The sequence below is a fragment of the Homalodisca vitripennis genome, unplaced genomic scaffold (genome assembly GCF_021130785.1).
Source record: "Homalodisca vitripennis isolate AUS2020 unplaced genomic scaffold, UT_GWSS_2.1 ScUCBcl_1031;HRSCAF=4140, whole genome shotgun sequence".
In the NCBI taxonomy this organism is placed as follows: Eukaryota; Metazoa; Arthropoda; class Insecta; order Hemiptera; family Cicadellidae; genus Homalodisca; species Homalodisca vitripennis.
The window spans coordinates 112,215-130,774 of record NW_025777168.1 but is presented as its reverse complement, the minus strand read 5'-3'; the positions used below and the strand labels follow the sequence as shown (position 1 = coordinate 130,774).

Genomic DNA, 18,560 nt, shown 5'->3' with positions numbered 1-18,560 from the left:
ATAAAAGTAAACAAATATTGATATGTAATTTTAACTTCATCAATTACGAGTAATATCTACACAATTATCTCTGTATAAACCTTTAACAAAATGAAACAGTTTTAAATGAGACAAAAAGGAAAGGTATTAAAAATAGCCTATTGGCAATCTCTTTAAGTAGAAACTTAATTATAAAAATAACTTCAATTCTAGATTTAACAATGTTTTTTTTTTAATTTTTCACGATCAAAACACATATATAAATGTCTGCAAATGCAAAAATAGTATTTCAAAGGGTATCCGAGCACAATTTACTTGAAATCGCTTAACCCATTGATTGCCGATGGGACCCATGGGTCCCGCGCTGAACTTTCCCGAGTGGCCTTCGGGACCCTTCGGTCCCGCCTGGCCTATTTCGTTGCCAAGCCAGTCTGAGATCGGCGGCCGGGCGGTGAGGTTATTTGCCGAGTCGTGGCGTGTAGCGAACGTCCTTGAGCAGTGCCTGTCAACTTGGATGAGATGTTCCGCCATTATTGTTTGACTTGTCGGTATACTCGTGTGTTTGACTAGTCGGTAGTGTACTTTTAGTGTATCTGAGTGGATTTGAGGTGTATTGTCAGTTGACTATGGCAGAATTGCCAGGAACTTCACGTGATGTCAGTATGGGTGATAGTGACCTTGACAGTGGCGCGTCGGACGAGTCAGGAGACAGTGACCTTGACGCTGCGCAGGCGCACCAGACCCCTTTACCGGACGACATAGAGGACCTCGATAGTGATGGTGAGGAGGTAGTTTATAACTATAACCTTGATTGGAGTCCTAATACAATAGGTATGAGAGATATACCTTTCACTAAAGAAAACGAAATCCACATACCAGAGCCAGGGAACAATGAACCAATCGATTGGTTTTCTGTGTTATTTGATGAAGTTTTGTTGCAGAATATTTGCAGTTGTACCAATGCATACGCTTGGGAAGTTTTTTTCACTTCCAAATTTGACTCCCAAGTCACGAATCAACCACTGGACTGAAGTAACAGTGCCTGAGTTGAAAGTATTCATTGGAATATTGCTACATATGGGTACTGTGCGAACTAATCGAATCACCGACTATTGGAACACAAATCCATTTTTCAATTTCCCGGTAGTCCGAGAACAAATGAGTCGCAACAGGTGGAAATTGATCATGCGATGCCTGCGCTTTTCCAAAAACAAGCCACAATATCCTGCACAAAGCAAAGTGGGCGCTTATGACGTCCAGGAGACTTGCAGGAATCTCATGGGGCATAAAACCCCACATAGCACTATGGCTTTACAAAGCAGTTGTAAGGCCCCAAATCACTTATAGTTCATTAGTCTGGCGGACAAAGGTGAATCAGGTAACTGCTAAAGCCAAGCTTGAAAGCTTACAAAGGCTTGGCACAATCTTTGCAACCGGAGCATTTAGGAGCAGTCCTTCATCGACCCTCGAGGTGGCTTTAGGACTTCCGCCTCTTGATATCCACATAAAAGCTGAAGCACGCAAGTCAGCTTATCGGCTGATGGTTGCTGAGTTGTGGAGGAATGGCATGTCTAGAACGGGCCACGGCACCATCACCGAAGCTGTAAACCCAAACGTTATACTCGAAATGGTCTCAGACATAATGAGAACGGAGTTCGTATTCAATAAGCCATTCTCTGTTGACTTCTACTCCAAAGATGAGTGGAAATCGCAAGATAACATCCCAACAATAAGAAAGAGCTTTGTCTGGTACACGGATGGCTCGCTTATTAAGGGCAGAACCGGATATGGAGTGTTCAGTCAATCCCCTAGAACTGCCTTTTGCGGCAGTTTGGGACGGAACTGCTCCATATTTCAAGCCGAAATCTATGGTATCCTGGCCTGTGCCAACCTAGGCCTCTCCAGAGGGTACCAAGGAAAGAACATCTACATAATGTCAGATAGTCAGGCAGCTCTTAAAGCTCTTGACTCTAACAGCATTTCATCCAAGCTTGTGTGGGAGTGCTTCGACACTCTGCAAGCTTGGATCACGCAACTTTGTACGTCTTGGTTGGGTACCGGGCCATACAGGCATAGGTGGCAACGATTTTTTTTTTTTTTATAAGGGGCGAAAAACGCAGCAGTTATCATCGCCCTCAAGAGAAAATTGGCACCTACTCGTATTTAGTGGTGTCAATTAGGCAAACATAGATTACATAATATAAGAAAAAATATAAATAGGAATCAAGGCAAGTAGGTGAGTAAATAATTTAAAATAACCTTAGAACTAGATAACAATACATGTAACAAGGGAAAGACTGTAAAGAGGTCTTAACCCATATAGGAGCTAAAAATATAAATAGAACATAAATAAGGACAAGGTACAAAACATTAATTAAATAAACTGTAAAAACTTAACAAATTTTACTGCCACCAAGGTAGCTGTAAAGGGGCTAATTTGGCAGCTGTCATAATAATGATAAATAAAAATTAAATAATAAATTAATAAATATTAACAACAATCGATAATCGGAATAGATAAACTTAACACAATACTATATTTTGTTTATCACCGACGTTGCTTTCAGAAAACATAGAAGTGTTTGAGTTGCCGTCTCGTCGTCGCAGAGAATATCGTTCAACGAAGCTGGCAGATTCGAGTTGCGCCTATGTACCGAGTAGCGAGGGCAGTCAACAAGCATATGTTCAACTGTAATAACAGTGTCACATGTGTCGCAGACCGGAGGATCATCTCTACTCACGAGGAAGCCATGTGTGAGAAGCGTATGGCCTAGCCGCAGGCGACACAACACAACCTCCTCACGACGACTCGGGCGGTTCGCTGTCTCCCAGAGTCCGACGCAGTCTTTAATACGACGTAACTTGTTGTTAACGACTGCCTGCCACTCGGTATTCCATTTGGCTTTCAGTTTGCCCTTCACCACCGGGATAATATCGGAAGAAATCATCCGTGCGGTGTAAGGCTGGAGTTCCAATGCTTCTTTGGCTCCTCTATCTGCCAGCTCGTTTCCGGATATTCCAATGTGTCCAGGTACCCAGACAAGAAAGACATCAACACCTTCGGACTGAAGGGACGACAAAGAGTGCCATATTTCGCGGATGATGATGTGTTTTGAAATCATGTCGCTGATGGCTTGTATACCACTAAGGGAGTCGCTGCAGATAACCAATTTTTTAGTCATAGGAAACGTTATATTTAGGGCCTTTTGGATGGCTGTTAATTCGGCCGTGAAAATAGAAGAGTCGTTGGGGAGACGAAACCCGTATCGTCTAACCCCAGTGACGAAAGCACATCCAGTTCTACAACGTTCCTTTGACCCGTCAGTATAGACAACATCGCAAGGTGCGAGGCTGCCTAGTATTTGACGGAATTCTTGTTGGTAGACTGTTTCTGGAGTGGAGACTTTTTTAAACTTAGAGAGATTTAAAATAATTTTTGGCATTGAGACGCTCCAGGGTGGGATATCACATTGATGGACGACTTTAAACTCGTAATCGTTTAGGCCTATTTCATAAGCGTAGGATTTGGCCCTAACGCCTAAGGGTGAAGGATGATTTGGTCTCGCTAGGAAAGAATTATAGAGTGGATTTCGCAGGACCGGTTCAAATGCAGGGTTGTCTGGCTTCCCTGAGAGGGCGTGAACATAGTTCAGGGACAGTTGTTGCCGTCTATGTGAAAGAGGGGGTTCTCCCGTTTCTGCAAGAAGACTGTTAATAGGAGAAGATCGAAAAGCTCCAGTGGCCAGTCTTAAGGCAGAATTATGGACAGGGTCAAGCATTTTTAGAGCACTGGGTCTTGCGGACCCATATGCTTGACATCCATAGTCTAAACAGGAACGGATGGTGGCTTTGTAAAATCTGAGAATGCACGTCCTGTCAGCTCCCCATTTTGTTCCGCTAAGAGCTCTAAGTATGTTGAAGCGTTTCATGCATCGATTTTTTAGGTCTCTCAGGTGAGGCACCCAAGTTAGCCGGGTATCAAACGTGAGACCTAGGAATTTTTATTTCCTCGACGTTTGGTATTCTCTGTCCCATCAAATTTAGTGTTGGCTTCTCCATGGTTTGGAACTAGAAAAGACCATGCATTTAGTTTTCGATGGGGAAAAAGAAAAACCCGTTACTCTAGACCACTGTTCAAGCCGGTTTATAGTCAACTGCAAAGCTCTTTCTGATGTAGATAGTTTCTTTGCCGAGATAAAAATAGCAAAATCGTCTACAAACAAAGAACAGCGTACAGGAGGTATAACGTACGATGCAATTTCATTTATTGCAATGGTAAACAGAGTGCAGCTTAACACACTTCCTTGCGGGATTCCATTTTCTTGAACAAGAGGATCAGAAAGAGTTTTCCCGAGTCTTACTTGAATGGTTCTGTCAGACAAAAAGCCATTTATGAATGCCACCATGTGACTACCAACACCCCAAGATATTAATTTATTTACAATACCCCTTCTCCATGCAGTGTCATAGGCTTTCGACAGGCCAAAGAAAACAGCAGCTAAGTGTTTTCCTTGAATAAAAGAGTTTAGGATGAACGTCTCCAAACACAACAGATGGTCAGCAGTAGACCTACCCTGCCGAAAACCACACTGAGCAGTCGCCAGAAGATTGTTTTTTTCCAAATACCACACAAGCCTTCTATTGACCATTCTTTCAAGGACTTTGCAGAGGCAACTAGTAAGGGATATAGGCCGATAGTTACTTGGAGTCGCTCTATCCTGGCCCGGTTTATGTAGAGCGATAATATGTGAACGACGCCAAGATGTAGGAAATACATTTTCTAAATAAATTCTGTTATATAATGTTAAAAGGTCTTTCTTAATTTCCTCCGTCAGGTTCCGCAACATGGCATAATGTATATTGTCAGGACCTGGTGCGGAGTTTGATGTGGCCTTAAGGGACAAATCGAGTTCATTTATAGTAAAGGGAAGGTTTAAAGGGGAGTCGTTATTTCGATTTAAATTAATAGGCAACCTTTCCTGAGTAGCTTTAAAATGTTGAAAGTCGAGGCAATACGACGACGTCTTAGAAACTTGCTCAAAGTGAGCCGAAAACAAGTTGGCAACTGTTTGAGGATCTGTTACTATATCGCCACGATGTTCTAGACCAAGTATGAAAGGTGGAGAGGGACTGCTGCAAACTGAACGTAGTTTTTTCCAAAGATCAGACGTAGGAGTAGTTCTCTTTATTTTATCAATATAGTCTAACCAGGACTGTCGCCGACTCAACCTGAAAACTTGCCTTGCCTTTGCTCTCGATCTTCTGTAATTTTCAAGATTTTGTGCCGTAGGACGTCTGTTAAATACCTTAAGACATTTTCTACGGTCTTTTAGAGCCTTCGAACATTCCTCTGACCACCATGGAACTGCATGATGACTTTGTTTCCCTGAGGACTTGGGAATGCTCAATTCGGCCGCTGACAAAAGAGCTGATGTAAATGATGCAGTTACTATTTCAATGTCAGTATTTTGTGTATTAATGGTTAGAGGATTTAAGCTATTTCTAAATTCATTCCAATCCGCTTTCTGAATTTTCCACCTTGGAGGCCTGTCGATTGCAGAAGGAAGCGATTGAAAGGCTACGGTAATGTGCGCATGGTCACTCCCTGACAGGTCGGGAAGAACGGACCAGTGGACCCTGGTTCCCAAACACGGACTGCATATCGACAAATCAATTGCCGACCACACGCCGGTCCTAGGGCACATGTAGGTGGCCGATCCGTCATTGAGTACGACCGTTTGCACCTCATCCCACAACCCCGAAAGCATGTTACCCCTCTGACTACAATGACTGGAACCCCAGGAACGATGATGTGCGTTGAAATCGCCAACAATCAAGAACGGAGAGGGAAGCTGATTGATTAGATCACGCAGATCGTCCAGGACCAGGTCGTAAGGTAGAGGTGGGATGTATATAGAGCAGATTGTTATTTTAATAGGAATGTTTATTGCTATTATAATTGCTTGTAGATTTGTTACGATGTTCAATACTCTGGCGTTCAAACAAGAATCTGAGAGAATCGCAACACCGCCACAGGCTATTTCTTGCTGGTGATCTAATCGAAACGTGTCATAACCATTGATTTTAAGCGGTATGTGAGGAGCTAATTTAGTTTCTTGAATACAGATTATTTTGGGCCTTTTTGTATTTATAAGTAGTTTTAAATCCTCTAAATGACTTCTTAAACCATTAATATTCCATTGAATAAGCATGATTTTATTTTATTATTATAATTCATGCAATATTTTACTTCTTTACTACATAGTAATTTTTTTTTCTTTGTTTTGCAACAGGGCGGAAAGTTCCACGTAACGTTTGGAACTCTGTCCGGAGCTCCAAAGGATCCTCAGTTGTGTCATCATCATTGATGGACAGTTGAGATGACTTAGATGATGGCGTGTTAAGGTTCTTAACAGGCGCTTTTGACCTGTTATCGACTTTACTTTGAATATTCTTCTTAAGCTTTTCTGACAATTTCTTTCTCTCTTCTAAACTTAAGGCAGGTTTCAAATTTTGCTGAACTTTATCTCTGTATGTAAGACCTCCTGGTAAAGGTTTAACATAAGACTGTACATTAGGTTTAGATGAGGTCTGAAAGTCTCGGGGAGATTTACTGGGCAGGACCACAGACTGTTCCCCAGCACCTGCGGCGAGGTGCTGAACCAGAGCAGCCACCTGCTCAGTCAATGCACGCACCATACCCTCCAAGACTGTACATGAGGAACACTGTGCAGTCTGAACAGGGACAGATACAGCTTCAGAGTAGGAAACTCCTTTTTTTGGAGTTGGGGCGACCCTCCTCCTGTACTCTTTACGCGCCTCGTTAAACGAAAGCTTTTCTATAGTCATGATTTTTAATATTTCTCTTTCTTCTTTAAAAATATTACAATCTCTTGAATATGCCGGATGTTTTCCCTTGCAATTTATGCATCGCGTCTCATTTTTGCACCCCTCCTCTTGATGTCCTTCATCACCACAGCGGGAACACGTCTCCGGGTTCGAACACACTTTACTTGAGTGCCCGAACCTCTGGCAGCGGAAACATCGCTGGGGGTTTTTAAAATACGGCCGCACAGACAGAGACAAATATCCGGCTTTGATGGTTTCTGGTGGATGGGGTTTTGCAAATGTTATAATGAGACCCGGGGTAGGAACCTTTACACCGTTTTCGGTCCGAACAATCCTGACCACATCTGTCACCATCTCGCACTGCAGCTCATCCTTTATTTCCTCTTCACTGCAGTCCATAAGGTCTCGACAGAAAACGATTCCCTTGGAAGAGTTCAGAGAGGCATGGGGCTGGACAGTAATCGGGACCTGGTCGAAAAAGCTCGTCATTTTAAGGAACTTCTTGGATTGGATGCAATTTGCAGCCTCCACCAGGATAGTTCCATTCCTCAGCTTCCTTATAGATTTAGGTTGCCCTCCACAGGCTACTAAAGATTTGTGGATAAGGAACGGGCTCACCTTAGTCAAAGTTTTTCCATCTTCCTTATGACTTAGCACAAGAAATAAGGGAGTAGGCATATTTATCTCATCGTCGGTTTGTTTATTTTCCAGTTTTCTTTGCTTGTTTTGATCAAGCTCACAGTCTGAGTCAGACAACTGCCGTTTCTTCTCCAGATCACTTTGATCTCTTGCTACTACACTTTGCCCTAGTTTTGGGGTGGTTTCGGTTTCCATAGGTATTTTAACCAGCGCATCGTGTGTAAGGGTGCAGGCCGAGATACACCGGGAACGGGCACGCCCTCGATAAAACTGGGTCCCGTGGGAGCCCAGGTTAATCTACCCCAGATCCCCGGGGCCCGGTGTTGACTCGTTTAACCAGGCTGGGTATACTCGCACGGCCTGGGCTCGCACGTTGCAGCAGGAGCTCCGACACTCCTGCTCAATACACACTTCCTGACCAAGGACATCGAAGTGGCTGGCTTCTGAACCAGTACATGACTTACGCCTCGGCAGAGACAAGCTCACATCAGCTCTCACCGACACCAGATAGGGCACCTAGTGCCGGCTTAAGCACTCCCAGCGAGCCATGTACTGGAACGGTCGAACAGAGCGGGTACTAATAAGACCCGGGAGGGGGATTGGGTAGGAATGAAGGAAATGGTTAGGTGGGTGTGGGCAGTTTAACATCATACCCAGGACGGAACGAATGCGCTGACGAGCTTGCCAAAAGCGGAGCAAGCATGCCATACACTGGTCCAGAACCGAGTTGTGGTATAAGCAAGTCAGCTGCTTACCAAAGTATAAACAAATGGTCCAGGAAGACACACCGCTTGCGGTGGCAGAGTCACAAGCACTCGGCAAAAGACTGCTTACTGACTCTAGCTCCGGCTTCACCAGATGGCTGATGGGGCTGGGCAGGGATCAGGTTAAGCAAGTGGTTGCCTTGATCACTGGACACGGCCACTTCAGGAAGCACCTAATCACTCTAGGTTTACGAAATGAGGACTTGGAGTGCAGACTCTGCAATAAGTCTGAAGAGACTGCAAAACACATAATACTGGACTGTGAGAGACTGGGAGCAAGGAGAAGGGCTCTCTTCGGTGATAAACAACCAGGCGACGAACCAGATGCTAGTAGCGGGGAAAAGCTTCTTAGCCTAATTAAGGGCACAAAGATAGGCTTACCCCTCTAACATCAAAGGGGCACACAATAAGCTTAGGTCGACGTGTGAGGATCTCTGAATCCACCCCAATATCCCAACGCAACTGCAGTTAAAAGGCATTTAGAAGACTTATATGAACAAGATGAGGATCCTGACAACCTTAGTTATGGTCCTGGAATGCATTAACAGGCTGTTGAGAATGTACGATAGTCAAGCTGATGAACATGTAAAAGTAAAGCAGTCCTATTTTCGCTATATATTTACAGAAAGTTTAACCTAGGATTCGGACATCCAAGAACAGACATGTGCTCCGCTTGCATTGAACTTGGAGAAAGAATAAAAAGTGAGAACGATGAAGAAAAAGGGCAAGGCTAGTCATTGAAAAAAGAGTACACAAACTTAGGGCTAAAGCCTTTTACAATATACTTAAAGATTCTAATCCACATGTTACAATAACTTTTGACTGTCAAAAAAACCCGTGTCTTCCCAAAGTACAAGATCAAGATACTTATTATACAAGGCAGTTGTATTTATATAACTTAGCCATAGTTAAAGGCAACTCAAAAAGCTCTCTGACACCAGATAACTGTAGTAGCTATTGCTGGACAGAAAATACACATGCTAAAGGCTCAAACGACATTGCTAGTTGTGTTTATCATTGTTTAAAAAACAATGTTTCTCTAGATACAAAGATACTGCGCCTCATGGCAGATGGCTGTGGAGGCCAGAACAAAAACCGTATGATTATAGCCGTGTGCTCCAAATGGTTAGTTAACGATGCACCTTCAAAAATTAATAAAGTAGAAATAATATTCCCAGTTAAAGGGCACTCCTTTCTCCCACCTGACCGGGTTTTCGGGAACATTGAAAAAGACCTCCGTAAACATGAAGTAATTTCCAACCCGAGCAAATATAAAGAAACTATTACAAAATATGCAAGAGTTGTCGAAGTTGGGAAAGAATAAAGGTGTTCAATTGGAAAGCGGAAGCAGATAGGGTGTTCAGAGACACAAAAGATAGGCATTTCAAATTTTCACAAACTAAGAGGTTTGTTTTAAAAAGGTCTGTTAAAAATGCTAACAACGTATTGATTAAAGGAGAGCTGTTTTATCAAAGCGACTTGGGTCAGTTTAAATCAGTGTTTAGAAAAGGAGAACTAACTGACAGTATTTCACCCTGTCTAGTTCCACCGAATTGTATAAAAGTTAAAGCAGCTAAGTTGAAAGATGTAGAAAAACTCCTCAAAACCCATTATGGTGAAACCTGGTCCCAAAACCCTGAGTTGGTGTACTACAATGATGTCTTCCATCAACAAACTTTACAAATAGATGGCATAGAAGAAGCTGGAGAGGAAGATTGTGAGCCCCAAGACGAGGCACCAGACCTGAGAGTTTAATAATATGTAGATTAAATATAAATGTCTTTGAATACTTACTAGGAATAATATTAATTTTTAATTTTGTTAGCTTGTAGGCAATTTGAAAACTAAACTGTAAATAAATGCAAGTTTAAAAATAACCTGTAGTTTTATTTTATTTTCATTTTATGGGAGGCAGTGCTTATATTAACTTTAACTATTTATAAATTAAAAACAACAAGTAATTCAATACTTTTTCAAAATTATTAATATCTATTGAATAACAGCTTTTTAAAGCCTAAAAATACAAACTAGGCAATGCAAAATACAAAAGTTGGTACCTAAAAAGTGTATATCCCAGTTGCCTTGGTAACTAAAAAGGTTATATCCAATGTTTGGAAACTAAAAAGGGTATGTCCAGTATTTAGGGTTGTTTATTTAAATAACTAATACATATTCACTTGTGAGAATATATACAAATTGTTTTATTTTTTTTTTACTATTTTTAAGCAAATTTTCAAAGACTTACAAGATTTACTTTTAAAGCAACAGTCTTTTGCCTGTACTGAAAAATTTTCAGGATTGGAGATACCTTTGTTTGATTCTAGTAGCCTCATGTGTCTAGTCTTGAACTAGAGGATGGCAGTGCCTGGAAGACTGTAAATATCCTGAGGGGCGATAAATCCACGCATCAGCCCCTGCACGGCCAACAAGGACTTGTCTACTCTGTTACTGATAAAACCGAAGCTTTTGCAGATAACATTGGAGTAACAGTTCAGGCCGAATGCAGACATATATGATGAAGACCACTGCGAGCACGTCGAGAGCACACTAAACAATCTTTTTGTTACAGCTCCCGACATCGAGCTAGAGCAGATCACTCTTGAAGAGTTACAAGCTTCCATCAAGAAATCGAAGCGGCGTAAAGCTCCCGGCCGGAGTTGGATCTAGGGCTCTCCTTGCAGCTCCTATAGCTCTGCTTATCTGCTTAGTTTCAGTTTTCAACGATGCTATATGACTACATCATTTTCTCACCAGCTGGAAGGTCGCTAAAGTCATCCTTATTCCTAAGCCGGGAAAATCCAGACTATTCCCTCAAAACTTCCGCCCTATCTCACTCCTTTCCTCCATCTCCAAAGTTTTCGAGAGGCTCCTCCTATTCCGCATAGCTCCTTTCCTGGACGGCTTTATCCGACCGGAACAGTTTGGATTCAGGCGCGACCACTCGACAACCCAACAGCTGGTGCGTGTTGTCAACATGTTGGTTGATAACGGAAACTTCAACCTGTGCTCTGTTGCAGTGTTCCTGGACGTCAGCAAAGCATTTGACATGGTCTGGCATGAGGGCCTGCTCTACAAACTGGCAGAATAACCGGTGCCCCCCTCCATAACACATCTCCTTCGGTCTTACCTAACAGGCAGCTCATCTCGTATCTGTGTGGATGGAGAGCTATCGTCAGAGAGAGCGATCGAGGCTGGCAACCCCCAGGGCAGCGTCCTGGGCCTAGTGCTGTACATCGTTTACACAAATTACATGTCACTGGTCCCTAGAGTAAAGCTATCTCTGTACGCTGGTGATGCCATGTTTCTGTGCAGGAGCTTCCAACCGTTGCGTGCCGCTGACGTCATGCAAAAACAGATGAATCTTCTCTCCCCCTGGCTAGAGAAATGGCGTATCCGCATCAATACTGAAAAAAGCACAGCTATTTGTTTTAGAAAGCGCCGTAGGATGCAACAGACACTCCCGCCTCCCGTGACACTGATGGCGAGCCGATTGCTTGGAAGTAACAAGCTAAATATCTTCGTTTTACGCTTGATTTTAGATTGAACTAAGGTCCTCACGCAAAAAAAAGCAGAAGAGACCAATCGGATCACTGGATCAATAGGTTCTCTAATAAACCGACGATCATCCCTACCAATGGGTGCAAGTCACCATCTTTCTTGCTGTAGTCAGATCAGTAATGATGTATGCTTGCACAGCTTGGTAGTCAAACTGCAACCGTTCAAACCGAAAAGCCCTCGAAACCATCCAACACAAGGCTCTCCGCTCCATCGCCCGTCAACCATGGTTCGTCCGCAACGAGACAATAAGGAATTCTTTACAGATACCAACTTTAAAAGTGTTCGCGAGGACAACTGCAGAGAAGTTCTTCGTGGCAATTGCAGCTTCGGAGCATCCCCACATCGCAGCTATTGCATTGCTGTACTCTTTACCGGATGACTACAGACGGCGCCCAGCCACAATACTGGACGACCCTTCGTAAAAGAAGAATTAACCCAAGAAGCCGCGATCCCAAACCTGGTACCTAACAGTAAAATCCTCTATCAAAATTTTGTTCCAGAAAACAACCACTCCTAAACAGGCTAAGTTAACCAATATGTTTCAGAGCTTCCTCTACTGTCAGTGGACCAAGGGTGCAGGTGCTGTACGGCCACGATAGGACGTGGCAGCAGAGTGGTTTAGTGGGTAAGAATCCCACATAACTGGGACGCCAGTACCTTTTGAAGGTTCCCTCTTTTTAACAAATAAAAAGACAAAAAAAGGTTGATCTATTCATACACTCGTGGAAAGGGACGGAGAAATTTTCTAATAGAACACATTATGAAGGATTTGAATTGTTGGGACACTACTTCATTATTCTTCCAAGTTATTTTTTTCTTGTAACTCTTGCTCGTACATTTGTTCACGGTACACACTATGTCGTTTTATTGAGTTGCTAAGGGCTCTTTTCATCAAGGGAACGAGCAGTTGTATCCGACGAGCAAAAACTCTCAGTGCACTGCAATTTCTGCTTGTGCCCTTGTGTGGAAGGTCCTTTGTTTAGAATTTTCTACAATGGCCATCGATACTATTCTCATCACTGGAGACCTTGTTTACAATAAATTGCGAGATGAGAATCGTATGGGTGGAAACCGATATATTTGTCTCCTGATAAACTTCCTAACCATTTTCTATTTCATGAACAGTCCGTATCCGTTATAGAAAATTCCTTTTTCCATAACGGACGACGCTCTGTATCCTCTGGCAGCGGGAGATATGGGCGACTGTATTTTATCTCTGTCCAATGTTTTGGAGGGTTTGATGGTCGAGGATTTTGAAAACATTGGGTTTCTCTTCACTGGACAAACAGTTACAGTTGCTTTTTGGCGATCCCAGGAACAGCTGTACTTGTTTGATCCTCATCCAGTGAACGAGGATAGAGTGTACGATTTGGCTGATGACAAAAATAACCTAGCCCGGATCTTCCAGTGCGAAAACTATTCTGCACTATACATTATTGTTATCAAATGCTGCTCTGGATGGGTCAATGAGACAGTTCACTGTAACGAGATTAAGATTTGATATGCCGGCCCTTGGTTACAGTGAACCAGTCCAGACCAATTCAGAAAGATTTGAATTATACCACAAGCATATAATACATAATACACAGTCTAAACGCCACAAAGAAAATTATTTTGAATATACTAAAGTTAAAAATATCCCTCAGGTAATTTTATCCCCATTAAAAAGTGCGATTAAATGTAAAACCATTGGAAGACCGATGAAAATACGTCGTGGACGCCCTAAACACACAACAACAAGAGACGAGCAAGTGAGAGGCGATCAAAATAACTGAACTTCGTCATTTACCAATTTCACTTGCTCGACTCATCGTTGCCCACGGGACAATGGCACATTGGAGTGGCGTTTTGTTACATAACGTTAACAACTTTAAACTGAAGTGAACTAGTCTCTAGGATGATGACGTATTCATCTGCCCTCACTGCCAAGCACATCTGTTCGAAGAAGAAGAGGATAGAAGGAAATGGTGTTGCGGCGAGGGGGCCTACAATCTAAAAAGTTGCTCCCTCTAAATGCACCCTTCTATTCCAACCGCCGCGTTCTCGACAGAGCGCGTGCTTACAATGACCTCTTTGCTCTCTGTGCCTTAGAAATTTCAGGCCGATACCGGCACCCAAGTGGCCTATCATTCTTCAAAACTGAAAGGAGGATGTGCCACCAGGTGTACAGCTTGGACGGATCCGGCCAAAGGTTCGTTACTGTGGGTGGTGACGTCCAATTCGTAAACCGGTGCCGGTGGATATTGACGATGGTGAAGAACGCAGGAACATTTCCATGAGTAGATCGCTTGATGCTAACATAATTGACGCCATTACCAATCACTTGCATTCACTGAATCCACATGTTCATGAATTTTGGCGTTTGAGCGATGAGCCCTCGATCAACGCACACCTGGAATTCCAGTTGACAAGTCGAGCTACTCATGGCCCTGTTCTTGGCGACAGACAAAGAGGCATTAATGTGCACGCTGTGCTTAGCACTGACGGCACGATTACTGAGCCCCGGAGCTGACCGTCTGGAAAGTGGGAGCTGTAAGGCCGTCTACGACAGATCTGTTTAGTCCTTTGATGGAGCCTTTCCATTATCCACTTCAATATTCGCAAGGCACTTTGGGTTGGTACATTGGCATGGTTGGCAATAATGGGAAAAAACTCTCACAATACAATTGTGGACAATGCCGGACAAAGGGCATATAGGTGTATGTGCCCTTTTTCCGGCAATTGCTTTATTGGATCCGCCATGTTGTTTAGAATGTGCCCTGAAAGTTTGAAAAAAAAAATCTCTATTCTTTGGTTTCTGAGAGAATTTTTTTTGCAGCTGTGCAGCTGACAAAATCCAAAACAATGACATCTAACATCAGTGCTGTTTCTATTTTCAGCTTGTTGAATTATTGAGGTTATGTTCATTGTTCATAAGTTAAATCATTTTAAAAACTAGAGCTATTAAGTGCAATGGATCAGCCGAAAGTTAAACGCAAACGTAAACTATACAGTAACAATACAAATTTGAAACGTGAAAGTGCTAAAGTGAAACGATTTAAAGGCAAAGAGTATGTCGGTAGGTCTGGAAAGACTGTAAGTGGAAAGCAGTTTTTTATGTTACCGAGTGTTGTAGTAAGAAATGTTTTGAAAGTTTTACTGCAGAACATCAGAACGAATTATTTTCATCATTCTACAACCAAGGTAAAGAGTTGCAAGACTCATTTATTTCTAAATGTATAGAAAAGATTGATCAACAAACTCAGACCATTCAACCCAAAAAAGCCCGAATTAATATTTGGGCCTATAGTATCAACGTTGGTGGTTTTAAGGTATCAGTCTGTCAAGGTTTCTTAAGAAAACTTTTACAAATAAGTCCTAAAAGAATAAGAGTAATCCAACAAAAAGTGTTAAATGATCAGGACTTTACAGAACGGAGAGGTCATCACACTAATCGACCACACAAATTGAAACATAATTTTTTTGATTTGATGAAGACACACCTTGAATCAATTCCATATAGCCTAAGCCATTATAGTGGCAATAAAACCTCTCTAAAGTACTTTGACAACCCGGAGCTCAATATTAAAACTCTTTACACATTGTTTCAAGAGTTTTATAGGTCTAAAACAAATGAAAACTTGAAAATGGGCTACCCCCACTACTTTAAGTGTTTCAAATCTAAGTTTGGCCATGAATTTGGTATGAGGTCACCTAAAAGTGATGTGTGCGATTATTGTACAGAATGCAGAGAAAAACTGTCAAGAAATCCTAATGATCCAATCAAAGTACCTTATCAGATTCATCAGCGTAAATATAAAAGAAGACTAGCTTTAAAACATGAGTTCATAGAAAAAGCAAAAACTGATTCTTCTTTTTTGGTATGTGAATTTGACTATGCTCAAAACTACCCAGTGCCAAGAATTAATGTGAACAGCCAATTTTACAAAAGGCTGTTATGGTTATATGCATTTAACGTACACATTTTCAATGATGACGAGTCTTACTTCTACTGTTTCATGGAATCACAAGCATCTAAGAATTCGAACAGTGTGGCTTCATTTCTGTACGATTGCCTTAAGAAATATATTGAAAAATCAGAAGTAAAAACTGTTGTTTTGTTATCGGACTCTGCTGGGGGACAAAACCGCAACGCCACAATGGTTAAATTTTGTTCGTGGTTCAGCAAAGTGTTTGACGTAGAAATTATACAGTTGTTTCCAGTTAGGGGCCATTCATTCTCACAATGTGACCGGAACTTTGGTCTTGTTAGGTCTCATATAAAAAAGAGAGAGGTCATCGGAACTGCAAAGCCATGGCTGCAAGCTATGGTTCAGGCTCGGCAGAAGCCTAGCCCTTTTACAGTAATAATGGATCGAACTCTCATAAAAGATTGGGATAAGGGCCTTCAGCCTTTCTTCGAAGACTTTCAAAAGTTGGCTAAAAAACAGAAGATTACAATCATGAAGTACGTAATAATTAAATACAAAAGTGATGGAACTGTTGTGTGTTCTAGCACTTTTGTTCCTACCTACTCTCCTTTCAAGTTTATGAACACTGTAAATAAACAAACATTAGGAGAAATTCAACCTGCAACAGTGCCATTTCCTGAAGTGTCGGAAGCTAAAATCATTGATGTCCGAAGTTTGATGAAGTACTTGACCGCAGATGACGAAATATGGCTGGAGCAAATTTTTGAGGAAAATTCTTGAAAACCTTATTTTTATGATTTTGGCTATGTGATGTAATAAAGTTTGTTCTTTATCAACTTGTTTTTATATTTCACTGCATTTATCCATTAGTTTAGGTTATAGGCTATGTATTGCTAAAAAAGGGCACATAACATCTCTTATAAATTTTATTTTTACTAATTAGTACTTTTCAGTAAATACAAGAGTAATAACATTATAATAAAGTTTATAAAATATTCCAGTACAATAAATTTTAAGCACAGGATCCTTTAAGTGTTACAAAATCCTGTATCTTTACAACTATAAACTTTAAGAGCCGTTTCCCGAAAGTACAATATCTTATACTATGTGCCCTTTGTCCGGCAAGGTCCTCAATTATGCTCGTTGTCTCTTACTCTCCGATCCCCGTTTTTCTTACCTCGGCCGCCTATCGCAAGCTTGGCAGATCGAGATATTTGCGAGGTATGAAAAGGAGAGACTTCGTTTCATAAAATATTCCCAGTCAAGGTCGTCAGCCCAAAATGCCATGCGGATAGGACAACTGAATGAACTTCTTGATGCTCAACGTGATGGTCTGGCAGGAAGGCAGGGTAGGGATGACATAGCAGGAGACGAGACCGTCCAAGGTGAGGGTGGGGCACAGCCTGGTAAAGTATACCTCCCAAGTACGTTCACTGGTGGGCCCATGAAGCGTTTTTAATGCTACATTGGTTGATTTTTTTATTAAAACTTAAATTAAATTGTTGTAAAAGAAATATTGGGATTTAATTTTTATTATACTGTGAAACGTTAGGAGAAATACGAATATGTAATCATTTGGCAAGTTACTGCTGCTAACTTTAAATTATTAGGAAAGCAGTTCACTGCCTTGTATTGTTGAGAACTTGCCTTGGGTACTGCAGTTACGTCAGATCTGAGAGGGCTTTTGTTTCTCAAGTTGGATACGGCTGGGCCAATGAGAGAACGCCGCGGATGTCCATCAGAAGGGGTGGAAGGGGAACTATAAAAACTGCCAGCTCATAATTTTCGGCGCCTTTTGGTAATTATCGTGAGTTAGTTGATGACAGTGCGCGCCGCGTTTCTAATTTTTTTCCGCGAGGGATTTTGAGGTAAGCACCAAATTTACTGTACGTTATATTGAAATAGTCTTCCAGATCTGATATTAAATTAATGTTGTTGTCTTTTTTATAGGAAAAATTACATTTATCGAAACTTCAGAGCAATCTACATAACTGATTCTTGATTAGCAATAAAGCACAAAACAATCATACAAGTTACATTTAGTTCAAACTTGCAAGAAAAGTGAATTAAAATTTAACTTTGTTAATAACTTTTGATTGAATTTTGGAAATTTAGTAATTTATTAATATTTAATTTGAACTGTTTTATTGTGAATTTATTTTATTGGAAATTAATTGAACTTCAATAATTGTGTAAGAGAGTTTTATCTGAATTGCAAAGACTTGAAAGTTAAGGTACAACTAGTGGAAAGAGAAGTTTGATTTTTTATTTTAGAATTTTGATTGAACTTAGAAGTGAACGCTTTATTTTAGATATTTCCAAGTGGTATTTGATTTTTATTTAAATACTTTATTATTTTATTTCAGAAGAGTTCTGATTTTTAATTTGGTATATTTGACTGACATTTTTATTTGCCATTTTAAATAAATCCATTATTTTTTATTTAGAAGTGTGATTTTTATTTTAGACAAACCAGATAATATTTAATAGTTAAAAGTTTAGTAATAAATTTTACTGAATATACACTCGGAGCTTACTAATCAAAAAATATTTTATATCGTCTTGGATGTATGATTGATAATTTTCTTCATACTATTCTAGAATATTAATCTATAATATTCTAATCTATAATATTATAGATTAATAACGTTAATCTATAATCCAAGTCGTTATAGCCCAGGTACATAAAGATTCATTACGAGAACGCGATGGCTCAATAATTTATTTAGGAGTAAATAAATTATGTGTATTTTTATTCATCTGAAGTTATATTAAAACGACATACATTTTTCAGTTTTGCTCTACATTTTGACATGCCTATGTGTTCTTTACATTTTGTTTCGTTGTGTGGCTCGCCTCC

At 41.0% G+C, this 18,560-nt stretch overlaps 1 protein-coding gene across 1 annotated transcript; it reads right to left on the bottom strand.

Annotated features, from left to right (window-relative positions):
- Nucleotides 1-6,016: 6,016 nt before the first annotated feature.
- LOC124371177 lies at nucleotides 6,017-7,662 on the bottom strand. Its single transcript, XM_046829491.1, has 2 exons — nucleotides 6,553-7,662; nucleotides 6,017-6,034 (listed from the first exon to the last, which is right to left on the bottom strand). The coding sequence occupies exons 1-2, from the start codon at nucleotides 7,660-7,662 to the stop codon at nucleotides 6,017-6,019; spliced, it is 1,128 nt and encodes a 375-aa protein (XP_046685447.1).
- Nucleotides 7,663-18,560: the final 10,898 nt, after the last annotated feature.

Excerpts from the sequence above, each read along its gene's own strand:
- LOC124371177 (XM_046829491.1), bottom strand. The coding sequence starts at position 7,662 with ATGGAAACCGAAACCACCCCAAAACTAGGGCAAAGTGTAGTAGCAAGA.